The following is a 15,640-nucleotide window of genomic DNA, read 5'->3' as shown; positions in this document are numbered from 1 at the left end:
ACATGGAACACCTGGGCAATTAGAATCACCTGTCATTCAGCCACCCATCCATCCATTTTGTAAACCCACTTATCCAGGACAGGATCATGGGGAAGCTGGAGCCTATCCCAGCAAGTATTGTGCCAAGCAGGAATATTTCTCCAAATAGTTCTCCTCAGTTGGAATTGGAGGACTACACACATGAGATGTAATTTTTTGCAATATTGTTTTTCTTATGTTAAACACTGCTCAGAAATAAAAGGTGACATTCTATAATTTAGTCATACAAGTTTGAAGAATGTCTTAAAATAATACGATGTTTTCAGCTTTTTCAAATACAATACCTAAAGGTATGTGTTTTAATTATTATTTACATTGCTTGGCACAGATTACTTTCCCATATCTAAAATAAACCAAGATCACTCTGCCACAGGGTTACCGATTCTTAAAATGCAGTGTTAATCGTGTAGTCTTTTGACTTTTTTTCCTCCAACATTGTTCGAAATTCATGGAAGATCGCCACTTCATGGCTCCATAGCCTGAATATCCCTTCCTTGGTGTTTCTCCCATGTGCCAAAAACTAATAGGCTGATAGGCAACTAAGTAACTCAGTGCAAGTTTAAATGTGGCCAGTAAATGACTAGGCTTTTGGTCAGGATTGGTTTCTGTTTTTTGCCTAACGTTGCTGGCACAACCTCCAACTGCACACTAACTTAAACTATAACAGATGGATCTGATGAATCATATTTTTTTTTTTAAATAAAAAAGGGAACTATGAAACTATTAGCACTGTGCCAATGGCATGAGGCCAAAATGAGTATGTGAACCTGAAGAACAATAAACATACAAACGGATGAACTGCACTTAAGGGCATCTGCATGGGCCCAAAGCCAACTGCAACTGTGCCAGAAACCTTTACACTGCTGTGAATTAAATAGAATGTTACTGCTTGACCAATAATTCTTACAATTAATGGGATCACACAAAAATTGTAGACTATAAAATCTGATGACTTATATGTTCTCAGTATCTCTAAATATGTCAAATATTTGACTGTATAATGATGGGGATCATCATTTGTGGGATGTGCTGTGGAAGTAGAAATGGCCCAAGATTGACCTTCACACTGAACAACCAGGACCAAAAACACCATTTTAGAAATGTGCTCAATTAAATGATGTCATTTAATAAAACACAAACAAAATGAACATGAAATTATAAATGAATTTCTCAAAGGTCTCAAGGAGTGAAAATAGCAGGGAAATCCATATAATGAATATAATATGAATATAAATATATAATATTAGTGCATTCAAAAATGAAAAAAAACTACTACTAAAAATGGGCAATTTCAAATAATAATTGTTGCTTTTCAAAAAAAAAAAAAACAAAGGAATACTTAAAAAGGAAAAAACGGTAAATGACCTAGAATCAAAGGATACTTTCACAACACAGAAGGAAAACAAATTGTGAAAATTTATTTAATAATGTCATCATAGAAAGCAACTTTTCTGCACACAGCAGTTATAGAAAACATGTGAAGCAGTAGTACATGATACCACAAAATCATTAGGGGGAAAACTGAAGAACATTAAGACTTAAAGTACACTTATATGGAAAAAAAAAAAGATTTCATTTATTAATATCCTGTTAATAAGTACAAGTTTACTTCTAGCAGGAATGCTGAAAGAGAAAGTTGAGATGAGGTATCAACGAAAATTTAGGAAAGAGAGGAAAATTAAATCAACACTTTCCAGATTTACTGTCAGGGTATAATTATAATTCAAACTGCATGACAAGTTATTTCTGAAAAGAAATAATAATCTTCAGCTATTGCTACACAGATAGCATGCCATAATCATAATCTACGTTGTGCTTCTGAAATTTGTAGACCAGAGTCTACAGAAAAAAAGAAGTTAATTGACATACAGAGATACAATTAAAAGGATGCATTGGCACTAAAGAACTGGTTCAAAAAAGCTGAGTGCGGATTAATTTCACTAGTCAAACATATTACTTTGGATTTTTTTTTTTTTTACTTTTTTAAGCAAAGACAGTAAACTGGACAACCAATCATTTAATCAACAGAATTTCTGAAAAGTGGGGCTATTAGAAAAGGAAAAAAAAAAAAAAAAAGAAAGGCATGGTGACGGAAATTCACTTCCTGCTGACATTTCACATGAGCAGGCTTCTCATGTTGCAGTTCTGATACTGCAGTTAATGGTTTTTCCAAATTCAGATACACTGGTGTTTAGACAGCAGTCTTAAGACATTTTATCCTTTCAAAAATCCAATTCTTGCCTAGATCAATAGATTTTGATAGATAGGACCATTAAATACTACATTAATATGAGTTCAAGAGTGCTGTAAAGCAGCAAACAAGAAACTCTGCCCATAATTCAATGCCGAGAAAGTAATCACATTCAAACTGCAGACATTTTTATTACAGAATAGTGAACATCTGCATATCGGATACAATAGGTTGCATTTAGAAGGAGTGCAACTGTATATTAAGACTTTATCATTGTACAGTCTTGAACTTAGAATTTTTTCTTCTGTTAATATAAATTTCTACATTTTCTATGACTACACACATAGTTAATCACATTAGCTATTACAACATGATTACTTTGTTTTATATTTGCAAATTCAACTTTAAGTTCTACCTGTAAGCCACTAAGGGATGTGTACTCATCTTTGGTGTGACCTTTTATTTTTGTAATTCCTACAAATGTTTGAAACAGGTGTGACTTTTAACTAACACTTAGTCTTGTACCTGAATGCCTGCTATGTTTTCTCTTACCAGGCACATCTGCAACATCAAAAACAAAGGAAGTTTAGAAAATATATCCAATTTGTCATATTTCATCCATGTACATTTCTTTATTATTTTTTTTTTATTTCCCATTATCATTGGCAAAACATTTCTAGCATCACATACAGCTACTTTCAGTTAATGTCTTCTGTACTTAGTTGATCCCTTTTGTTTTTTGTTTTTTAAGAAAAAGGTGACAATAACGATTTGTGTTACATAAGGAATGATACAAGTTTATGAGCATTACAAGCACTTCTCATGTCCTAGCAAAGTACTTTTTTATTTTATGTGCTCATTTTGGCCTTCAGCACAAAGATGGAAAAGCAAGAACACTGCCAGGGTTAAGACACAGGAGCATGTGGCTGCAGCACAGGAAGCTTTCTAAATGAACTTGATTTAAGTCAGCTTTAAGAACTTCTCAACAGCATTGTCTTCAACAGCATCCTCAAGCAACATATGATCCTGTTGGTGGTTAAGAAAAAGCAAAAAATACTTAAGAGACTAGTGATTGTTAAAAAAACAAAATCTTCTAAACTAAAAATGCACTTCTTAAGCTTAAATATAGTTGAAGAAACTGAAGCTATTATCCCCCTGATTCAGTGACAGTTGACGTGGCATGAAGAGGATATCCATTGGTTCAAAAAGGAAGACTAGTTTTTAAAACTCACTAACATGATGAATCCTTTTGTTTTAAATACAATTATTTTATTTCATATTAGACTTAATATCAGAGTAGGATGAATGTGACACAATAAACAGTATCCAATTCATTATTAGTTAATTTAGCGAGACTATCCTTTAACAAGTAAATCCTGCACACATTTGCATTATTTGTATTAGTGTTTACAATTACTTGTATTATCTATCTATCAATATACTGTAAATGCCCACTTTTCATGAATACCATATTTCTAGTACAAAACACTGCTGTCACACACATAGTACACAATAACTTACCCCACAGTAACTGGTTCCATTGAAGAGCTGTGGTGGCATGGCGGTAGGATTTCCAGATAAGGTTCGCATTTCTTCTAGCAGAGCATTATCTTGAGAGATATCGACGAGCTCATACTTTACACCTTTACTGTCAAGGATACATATCACCCTGGCTTGCTGTGATTTAACCTACAAAACACAGTTAAGCATATTAGCACAGTCTTTAAACACACTTAAATAAAATTGCACCAAATTAGGTTCACAACCTGCGTTTCACGTTGAAATCCCACATTAATCATAAAACAAGAACATGTGTTAAATTGTCCAACAAGTGGGAATGGGAAAAGTATTTGTCCTTTTTCAAAGAACACTTGATTCAGAAATTACAAGTCTTAATGCCTGGACACACCAGCATTATGACACAGTTCCTTCTTTTACAAACATTCCCCCATTTATTAGTTTGTTAACCTCCTACTGCAGCACTTTTTCCATTTGCTTGTTTGAAGACTTTCACCCATTTGAACAGAGGTCTACTTTTTACTCTTTAGGGGATTCAGTGCCAGTAAAACAAAATCAAGAAAATCTATCTATAGTGTCTTCATCTTGAAAATATACAATCACATCATTAAATACTACCTTCCAGCAAAATTCAGAATACAAAATGTATGAAATCGACCCATTTACAAAACAGGTACCATGAAACATTTGAAAAAAAAATATCAAACTTACACTGTTGAAAAGATCTTTTCAAATAAATGCAGCAGCACTTATGGAAACAATCCATTTTCTGAGTTTCAAGCCTTTCAATCTGTATTAATCATGTTTTTTTTTTTTGCTTGTACTGCATTGGGATTCTTTTACGAAGCCCAAAGTGAATTCATTTTAAGCTTGTCCTAATGCGTCCATACTGTTAAGAGTGCTTTTGGACACAACACACTAACTGATGGGAAGTAAACAAGTTAGTGGTGCCTCCAACTATACTACTGAAAATAATTAATGACAAAACAAAAAAAATTGAATCACTACACACTGATGAACCTGCTTGAAAAACAAGTCAAGATTACAGGTGCACACATACAACTGAAGCAAGATTTATTAAAACACAAATTTGTATAAACATAATTTTCTGTATCATTTAATCAATGTCTGCAACCACTCAACATTACTTCAGACTACCATTTACACAAGTGATCTTGTAAAATGTATTTATTTTATTTTTTTTTAATTGTAATGACACTCCATATTATTCAATAAAAGATTCTCACTTCAGAAAAATTAAAAGTATTCAATTATCAAAGATTAATTTATCTGCGCAAGGATTTTTCTTTGTTGTACCTCTCAAGAACTTAACTTTCAGTAATTTAAACCTAATAAGTTGCATACAATAACCAGTTGGCATACTGCTACATGGATAGAAATTTAAAGAAATTACATGTACACAGTTTTTTCCAGGCTGCTGAAGAGAAACTATTTAATGACAAGTCCAGGTATCTGTCACAAGTAAAATAAATTACTTAAAAAGACCCAAATTGTGCAAATAATCCAGATCATTGTTTTATTTTATTTTTTTATTGTATTTGTAATTGCAGTTTACTTTATGTAAAATAAATACATTTAATATAAAGCCACCAATTTTAAAATGTCAAGTTCACTAACTGGTTAGTGTGTTTATTTACTGTTAATTTACGATTCCTATAGACTGGCTTTAAATCTGATGGTTATGTCACAACTCCAGATGAAGAACACACTTTTAATTCATACTCCCTGTGGATTTCACCTCCTCAGAGGAAACAGTGGTAGACACATTTATTAGGACTAGATGTATTTCTGTAACTGTGACTTCCAAAGTAACTAAAAGCTTCACAGAATCAAAGTGCCGCAGTGGGTGGTGGATGGCACCAATTCAAAAATACTGAAAGCACTAGAAGCTGTAGGGGTGTCTTGCTATGGCACTTCTTCAGTGCATCGCAAAGGGCAGGGCAGTACCTTACTGGAGTGGTGGTCTGCTTGTGGAAAAGCAGGTCAAAAGGGTGTGTTCTGATCACCAAGGCCTCAAACTCCTCAGCCTGTCTTGGAAACCCTATGACAGGGTAATTAAATTAGATTAACAGTCACTAAGGATAAGGTAGTCTGATCTAACCAATTTATTTTGTTGCCACTGCAGGCCTCCTCAGGGTAAGGGGAAGCAGAGTAAAATCTTTGAAAAGAAAAAAAAAAATCAAATATTGTATAAGTTATTTGTGATATAGATAAATCCATTCTAAACATCATAAAGTAAACCTAATTACTATATGACAGGGAAAAAATATAACTGACACAAGGTCGAGATAAAGGATGATAACGTCCTTACAATTTCCAGGAGGACAATTCTTAGGACAATTTTTATACCAGAAGTGCACATACATCTGGCACCTTTATCAAAACTTGTATCAAAAAAGCAAAATGTAATTTTATAAAGGAAAGATGAAGTTAAGCAACACATCAAATTCACACCCATTACGAACTTCCTGCCAGTTTTTAACCTTACCAACTAGGTTCACTACAGGCTTGTTGGTTCAAATGATGTTTGCTGCAAAAATATACAAAACCTAATGTTTGACTATTGCTCAATAATTACCACAAAAAATAAAATATCATGTACAAACAACTCTTTCTGCCAGTTTCTGCTTTCACAACACATGGAGAGATTAGTTTCACAAAGTGCAAGAAGTGTTTTGAACATACACTATAATCACTGCTGATGCAAGTGACAGCAGTCATTGGTGATTGTGCAATTGAAACCAAGCTTACAGTATCTGGATGGGTACGGTGGGATATAAAGGTTCATTAAATTTATTTTTTTTTAAATGCCACATATTAATTAAAAATAAAAATATTTTGGAAAGCATTCATAACATGTGTTTTCTGCAATTGGAGTATACAGTAGATATTCTAAAAGTTAGTCCTAAAGGACAACAGTATTAATAACTTGGTACTAAAATATTTAGTCCTAAGATCAAACACAGACACATCAACCCTCACAAGTTCAAACTCAGTTCACCCACTACTTTGCTTTTTTCCAGCTTACAAACAATTACAAATTCACATCACCTTCCTATTTAATCTGTTTTGCTAAACAATTATGTACAGTTAACTTCTTCCAAGGACTAATATTCTACAGAGAGAAACATTTTTAGAGCTATGATTACATTATCAATAATGTTACGTAGTAGTGGCAATTATGGTACCTCCATCCGTCCATTATCCAATCCGCTATAGCCTAACTACAGGGTCACGGGGGTCTGCTGGAGAATCGCGGTACATTCACAAAGCAAAATGAGTTTATTAGTAAATGTATCTGTGGCCACTGTCTCTATACTGCAACTGTGACTACCCAAGATAATAAAAATTAGGTATTAGTAACTAGGCTGCTCTATGGATAGGATACACTTTAAATTGTAATTATAAAAGCAACTTGGTCTCTTGTCTCTTTTATCCTATGTTGCCAAATATTATCTTGTATTCTACATTTGTAGCTGCACATAGTGAAAAATCTTAAGAAAGAGGAAAAGTTCACTTGGCATTCAATAGGTATCCATACAAATAGGACGGAAACTGTTAATTTTGTAGGTAATCAAGAATGTTGTCATTACATAGGCAGGAAACTATGGGGTACAATACAAGAAACCTAGCACTGGCTATAATCAAGGCCTTGCTTAGATCAGTGCATATCTGTAGATGACTTACTTACAATTATCCACTGATATACACTTGTTCTTTATGTGCTGGATGTACACACAAGCGCGCGCACACACACAATGGCACTTTCTAATCATCTTTCCTGGCAGCTGTCATCTGTTCACAGGCAAGAGTGTTCCTCTTTGCACAATTGTTAAATTGTATCATTTGCCTTCTTATCCTTACCCTGTTGTACACATTGATCCTGAGATCTTCAAAATACTCTTATCCCCTAATCTTCATATTCTTAACAATGAGCACTCTGCTCTGGTCCTTAACACCTGCCATGGTTTGTATCACTAATACATGCAGGTACTGCTAGAAAATTGTGTTCTCTGCAATTACTTGTCCTATACCCTCATCTCTCTATTATAATAAAAAAAAAACTTGGGAAGAGAGATGAGATGTGACTTTCTCAGAGAGACACTTTCACGTCCCGCGAGACGAGACTTAACCAAGAGATTTAACCACGCCCAGTGCTCATTGTTAAGAATATGAAGATTAGGGGATAAGAGTATTTTGAAGATCTCAGGATCAATGTGTACAACAGGGTAAGGATAAAAGAGTAGATGACTAAGTAGAATGTCATAAAGAATTCAAAAACATTGGCACAAGCAGAGCAGGGTAGCAATAATGGAAGTATGAAAATTCAAAAGTCTCAAAAAAATGATTGTAAAGATTGCATTAGCACAAACAAACAAATTATTACTCTGTGAAATAACGGAACAGTGAAAAGAGATTGAACATATTGTCCGGATTTAAACTTTAAGTCAGAGACTTCTAGATTGTCTAATTCGTGTTGCCATCAGGAAAAAGTAGTGTTTCTTCCCAATGAAGAGGCATATCCGTGAGAATTAAAAGATTTTTTGTTTGGTGTAAGTGAAATCCCGCGAAAGAAAATTTGAAGCCCCGCGAGACAAGACTTTATGCAAAGAGATTTGGAAAAGTCCTGACCACATCTAAAACATGTACAACCACGCACATGGTTCAATTATTTCTCATTTGTGTGAATGCTATTGTCAGAGACTTTTCTTGTAGAGAGAAAGAAACGATATTCACTCACGGGCAGTTATATATTGCATTGTCACAATGTAATTCCAAACAGGGAATCAAAATTCAATACGATATTGATGAAAAGATAAAGCGAAAAGAGATTGAATATATGGACATAGGTGATATGACAGAAGTATGTAGATATTGTTTGGCTTTAAACTTTAAGTCGGAGACTTGCAGATCGTCTAATTCGTGTTGCCATCGGGGAAAAGTAATTCTTCCCAATTAAGAGGCCTATCCTTGAGAATTAAAAGTTTTTATTGTTTGGTGAAAGTGAAATCCATATACGCGAGCCGCAGAGACGTGAAGGTGCTGGCACATAGCGCAGGCAGGAGGGTTGGTGAGCGAAGTGAGCAGGGGGCGAAGCCCCCTAGTATATCTATATGTCCAAAGCCATCAATTGAATCAAACTCTGTTTATAAAATATCAGAGATGTAAAATCTATTCTGGTCTGTTCCCCTTGCTGCTTTAAGTAGAATGACATATAGCCAAGAAAGTGAGCAAGCCTGTTAAGGTGGGTCCAGAAGACTTCTTACTGGATACCCCTACAGTCATCGGACATCAGTTTCTGGGGAAAACACTTTACACTGCTCTTATGAAAATGTGCCTACATTCCCAGAGGGAGAGACAAAAGACTAGGAACGACTTGGGCAAGATGTATTTTAGGTTTACCTGGCAAATCCAGATTATTCAGACAAAACTTAAATCAATGATGGGTCTTTAACAGGGCAACTTGCCTGGAAGTTTTAAATAACAAATAACTTGCATTGGAACTTGAGAAAGAAGCCAAATGTGAGCTAAAAAGTCTGCCTTAACATGGGAGTGTCTAAAAACAAGCATTTGGAATGGAAAAAAGCAGCCAAGCACTTTGGCAGACAAAAATAACGTTCAGACTAGTTATGCATGGTTGCCACTCATTGGAGCTTTTTCCAAAAGCAGCTAAAGCTGTAGACTCCAAAAATAGTTCTATTTTCAAAGCTGTGCACAACACACTGAGCATCAGGGAAATAAAGAGAAGCCAGAAAGGATTTTCCCTGTAACCACTGACAAATACATTCACTTTCTGTTATATTTAAGCCTTCAAAGAGCTCCAACATGAGCAGCAATAATATTATTTAAACTATTTCATATCTCACAAATATGTTTGAGTACACACATGCACACACCCACAACAAGCAATACTGAGTAAACTTCTATGTCCTGCAAATGTGACAGAAAACAAAAAAGCTAGAGTCAACAGAAATATGGGGGTGGGGGGGGCATATAAACTAAGAGTTAAGCATGGGTGCAGTCACGGGGACTGCCTACCGTCATCTATACAGCTACCATTGCTACAGAGAAGAATAACCCGACAACCATTGTAGGTTATGCAATCAAAAACTGGTTTGTTTGCATTTGTAAAAAAATGAATGCAGGAGCTCTGCAAAATATGCAAAAACTGTGGTGCAGAAGTAAAAAGATAAAAATTATTAATAATGAGAATTTTCAAATGAATCATTTTTTTCTACTGTCCTAATATCATATACAAAGAATATTTACTTTCCACACAAAAAATGTAAACTTTTTTTGAGGAACAATGTATCAAAATGGGGTGGGCGTTCAAGTGAAGGCAGGCATGTACAATGGAGGAAGTGACTTGATCTGCTGTTTCTCAAAGGAAATCATTCACGAATAACACATGTAATCTGTTGTACATGTTAGTTACTTTTAGAATATTAACAGGCTAAAAAATAGAAAATAAACATCACAAAATCACAAGTAATACAAGGATTCTGGTGAAGAACAGAGTTCATGTATTACTTAAAAATAACAAGCCAAGTTTGGAACAGTTGTTTGGACTCTGTAATTTAAATTTGTACAAAATGCAGCACTGTTCTGAAATGAAAACTGGGAAGAAATACAAATACCATGCATGCCCAATACAGGATTGCTTTGATGACCACTAAACTGCATGGAACTCTCCTGTCAGACACTGAGAAGCTGCCATTCCTACATCAGTAAGATCCAGCCTGGCAGGTTTAGCTCAGATTTCAGACGGGGACATACCATTTTGTCAGTTTTTGAATTAGTTGTTTCATTGGTTTAATGAAAAGTACAGCATTGCCAGTAATGTAGCCAAGTATTTTTTGCATTTGATGTGTATTCATATTTTGCATTTACTGTGGTAACTGAAAAAAATTTCTAGGATTGTTAAAGTAAATAAATAAATAATCCAGCAGCTGATCTAAACAGTTAACCTTGAAAATGCATTGCGGTAATCTGAACAATGTTCTAGTCTTCTTTAATTATAACTCCTACTTCAAGGTAAAGTAATTATTTCAGAAAAGGGAGACAGAAGTATTTAGGTAAGATAGTTATACCCCCTAATTATGGTGCAGGTGAGTGATGATGCATTACATGTTGAATTTGATTGTACTCTGGATTTCTGACAATGATGACCTTTGTGAGCTATGGCCAGCCGTTCATCCCGGCCAATACCCCCACACCACTAGATGGAGTCCTTCCGGCATCATGGAGATGCCCCGAATTCCAGCAGGGCATCATGGATATTGGAGTTTTCCTTCACAGCCCTGCTGGATACCTTGGGGGCCGCTGCAGGGAGGCTCAGAGACTTGTATTTGCCCTATATCCCGGAAGTACGTCCTGGTCACAGGGACAGAGGAAATTACGTACTTCCAGGATGAAAAAGAAGAGTTTTTATCTGACCCAGAAGTATTACCAATCACATGGACCGAGAGGAGCGAAACACTTCTGGGTCAAGGACTATAAAGGACTCTGGGAAATCCCAAACAAATGAGCTGAGCTGGGTGGCAATGCGTCTAAGAGAGAGGAGGATTATTGATTATTGGGAATTGTATTTATTTGTATGAGTAGTGTGGAGAGGAGGGTGATTTGTGCACATTATTATTATTATAATAAATCCAAACTTTGGACTTTTACCTGGTGTCTGACGTATTAGTCTGAGGGTTCAAGGGAGCGATAGCACCCCCTATCTGTCACACCTTATTAACTTATGACAGTATCATTTTTGGTTTATTTACTTTCTTTTACACATGTTAATGAGTGGTTGAGTTATTATGAACGATAGATCAAACACTGCAAAAAATATTTGTTGCTTGCATACACTGAAGAGTGCATGAACAGGATGCAAAATTTGCCAACTTGCTGCAGATTCAATATGCCCTGCCAATGGATAGGCATTAAGTTCCAAAGCTGATTTCCCCGATTAACGCTCAGTGCTATCAGGATGGTGGACTCATGGTTCTCACACCCTAGATTTGGAACAAATAGGCTGAAAAAAAAATGGATGAAAAAAGTAAAGTATCATGGAGATGCAGTGGACAACAGAGCTCCCACCAAGGGTCCAAATACCAGTCAAAGTTATCTTTGTGCCAATTACGCAGACTAGTTATTCTAAAATGGCCATGAGGGTGAGAAGGACCATTTAAAATAAAAAAAGATAACATCTCATCCTTAGTTCTTGTTTTCTTTCCATTAAGACCGGAATTTGGAAAAATCAGGTTCAACAAATAATGAGTAAAAAACTTGTATGCCACCTTTAGTAGAACTGTGGGAACTGCAGCAATTAAAATCTTGTGTGAATATTTAGAGTGTTAAAGTAAAGACTTTCAGTGAGCACAGGCTGGGTTGTCAAGGGTTGGTGTAGGAAGGTTTTAGTGGGTTTATATTCTAACTGCCCAAACCAATCACCAGCTTCATATAGCCATTGCCATGATTATTTCAGACCATACCCGATGAAATTTCTAACATACCAGGATGTATTGAGACAAGCCATCTAATTAAACATGCTGCATTCCATTATTGGCAAGAAATTAAATCTACTCAAGAAATAACATTGAAAGTACTCCTACCACCATGATGGATATTCAGGGTCAGCATAAACCCTTGCACTCTTTGCCATACTGAGAGAAAGTGCATTTCCATAGCCAGGACAATCCAGTCCCCTCTTCCCCAGTTGCTAGGAAAATGCTGTGTTACTTTCAAATACTCCCACATATATTTTAACCATAAAAACAGACAGATCCAAAAATAAACAGATTTTGATATATACACCCTGGCCCTGCACACTCCCAGGGCTGCAGATATTTTACCAACCAAAGAAATCGATTTCATTTCTGTTTCTAAGTGGAATTCAACTGCAATCGCACACATTTCAATTGAATTAAAACAAAAAAGCATTGCAATTTGCAAATAAGTCTTCCAATTTCATATCTACTTTAACATTGTACAAGGTTATGGGGGATGACAAATGGGTATTGTGACAGCTTCAGGCAAAAGAAAGGAAACAACTCTTTAAAGGCTGCCAGTCCACTGCATATATGCCATATTTAGATGCCTCAAGTAACATAATATGTTCATCTTTGGGGTGTGGAGGAGCATCAGAGTATGTAGAGAAAATCTCCACAGACACGGTCAGAAGGAACAACCTCCACAAAGACTACAGCCAGGCTGGGGATTGAACACAGATTCATGGTGCTGTGAGGTAGCAGCAGTAATAAATGTTGTGAAATATTCACTTAACCGTATTTGCCACTGCCCCTGCCGTTTAACCTATCCAGAAATAACTGAAGGTGAATACTGCCAGGAGTAAGCATAGGTGGAAAGGGTCATTTCCAACTTTATGTTTAAAACTTCTACTTTAGTGATGAAGTTAAATGGAGTCAACTTTTCATAGTAGGGGGAAAAAAAAGTTTTAGCAAAAAAGATCCCATCTGTACATATGTTAATGTATCATTGACTTCAACTCTGAATGTGCCAGTTTATCTAAACTACACATATTTTGGGATAAGAAAGAGAAATATAAATGAGTTGAGGGAGATAATGCAAGATTCCCAGTACGAATGCCAAGGCTGGTATTGAACTCAGGACAGTAGAGCCCTGAAACAGCCGCACCAATCTCTCTCAATATGCCATTATGTACAGCACATCCATCAATTAATCCAGGGTGGCTAAGGGGGAGCTGGCACCTATCCTAGCAAACATCCAGCACAAGACATTTTTTTCAGAAATGCTTTCTTATAATGCTAACAATTAAAACTACTGTAAAAATGCATGTTTTAAATATGCTAAAAGATTCAAGGAGAAATTTCAAATCGTTAAAAATACTTAAGGTAACTTTCAATTGTAATACACCTACGACCATTTATTTCGAACAGCTTTGAGACTGTTTTCCACGGCAACTTTTTCTCCCGTTAATCGCTTGACATGAAAACTACCCATGTACGATCTGTATAATTTAGAATTCTTGATTGATTTGACGCACGGCACGATGGCGCAGTGAATAACGCGGACGCATTCCGGATCCAGCGTGCTGGTTACGAATTCTGCGCCGTGTCCGTGTTAAGTGTACACGTTCTCCCAGTTGGATTTCCTTCCACCTCCACACTGTAGGGTGCTCGTTATAATAATTAGCGAGTCCAAGTGCAGATGCTTGTCTGTGACGACCCAGCGATGGACGAGCGCCCACTGCTGTCGAAATAGACTTCGGGTCCCCGCGACTCTTAATCGGATTAAACGAGATCCAGCATGCTCTACGAAATCCGGGTGTGATAAATGAACCTTTTTGCATCTTCATCCAAACAGCAGTATGCACCTTGTAGCATTGGCCTCGTGCCCTTTTCAGTTTCCTGTTTAAAGGTGTTAAATTCACCAAAACTATGCATAATTTCCGAGTCGTATTAAAGTAAAATTCCGGATTGTTGGGTAGGCATTTATCAAACAAACTGAATTTAAAAAAGACTGCCTCGAGCCAACAGTAATCGTCATCGTCTGATCCTCCTTCCAGAAGCGGCCGTCTGCCTTACTGGGTGTGACGCCTTTACAAACAATAGCGTCGCGTCGACACCCAGCGCTTTCAATTAGAGCGCGTGAATGAGCACGCGGGACATTCACAAGGGCGACAAGAAGAGCAAGCGGGAGGCCTCGCCGCAGGCCAGGTGCTTACCTCTCTGGATGCGGTGACGGTTGTGTAGTAAAGCTTGATCACCATCGCTGCAGCCGTATTCCTCTTCCCTTCTTCCGTGCCACTTAGGAGAGAAGAGCACTTCCCGCAAAGCTTCTCTGTGGCGCCTCCTCCCGGGTGTGCACGCGACATGTGATCGGAGGAAACCAATGCCAGCTCGTGAACAATACACTATGGTTTACGTTCTTTGCGAAGTACTGTGGTCTCAGTTCTGGCAGGTTTTACTAGACATACTTTGTTACGTATTGTCTGTGTCCAGTAATTAAGCAGATGCCCGAGATCTTACGGCTGTTAGATGCGTTTTTTAATGAATAAAAACAAAGCAGGGACGCAAGTCAGCATAAGAATACACCCTCACAGAAACACGGGGACGTTGTTGTTTTCCATAAACACGATCTTCGGAAAACTGAACAGCAGTCACCAACATTCTGGATTTCAGACAGTTTAGATAAAATGTTGTGGGTGATATTATGGCGTCAAACTCATCCAGGCACGATTTAGACCTCAGATGTGGGCGAACTGCGCCTAGTTAATCCTTTGATGTAGCGGCGTCCCGTCCAGGTTAGGTTCCTGCCTTGCACCAGATGCTGCTAAAGTTGGGGTGGGCTCTGTCCCGCCCCCGATATGGCTCTGAAAATGTAACAAGTGTTACCGTTATTTTGCCCCCAACTTAAAGTAAAATATTGAGTTTGTTATGAGGTTAATAGAAGTTGAAAGAATAAAACAAACATCCTTAAGGAAGAGGAATATAACTTTCAATCTAGACCGGGACCACTCCACACTTTCTAGATTACTAAACTATTCCTCATATTTGTGGCAGGTCATTCCTTTAGCGTACATTTACATTTGTTTGCTTAGCGGACAATTTTATTCAACACAACTTACAAAATAGTTCAACATAATCGAGTAAAACATCAGTCTGAAGGACTGTTGTGGAGCAAGTATTTTATAGGACAAGTTACAAAATGCATCACCTCAAGAGAAGAGCTCAGAACAAAATACCAGCTAATTACAACTCCTAGGTTTCTATCAGTTAGACAGAAATTCACTATAATTGGAATGAGATGTGACACGAGACACCTTTCATCGGCAACTCCTGACTGGTTGAGAAGGATGGTAAGACCTCACAAGAGTCTCCATATACACTGTGGGCAAAT

At 36.8% G+C, this 15,640-nt stretch overlaps 1 protein-coding gene across 1 annotated transcript; it reads right to left on the bottom strand.

Annotated features, from left to right (window-relative positions):
* Positions 1 to 1,433: 1,433 nt before the first annotated feature.
* On the bottom strand, positions 1,434 to 14,630 carry sh3bgrl3 (SH3 domain binding glutamate-rich protein like 3). Its single transcript, XM_039739456.1, has 3 exons — positions 14,466 to 14,630; positions 3,752 to 3,919; positions 1,434 to 3,256 (listed from the first exon to the last, which is right to left on the bottom strand). The coding sequence occupies exons 1-3, from the start codon at positions 14,613 to 14,615 to the stop codon at positions 3,191 to 3,193; spliced, it is 384 nt and encodes a 127-aa protein (XP_039595390.1). The 5' UTR covers positions 14,616 to 14,630; the 3' UTR covers positions 1,434 to 3,190.
* Between the last annotated feature and the right edge of the window lie 1,010 nt (positions 14,631 to 15,640).

This window comes from Polypterus senegalus, chromosome 17 (genome assembly GCF_016835505.1).
Source record: "Polypterus senegalus isolate Bchr_013 chromosome 17, ASM1683550v1, whole genome shotgun sequence".
In the NCBI taxonomy this organism is placed as follows: Eukaryota; Metazoa; Chordata; class Cladistia; order Polypteriformes; family Polypteridae; genus Polypterus; species Polypterus senegalus.
This window is presented reverse-complemented; position numbering and strand designations above follow the sequence as displayed.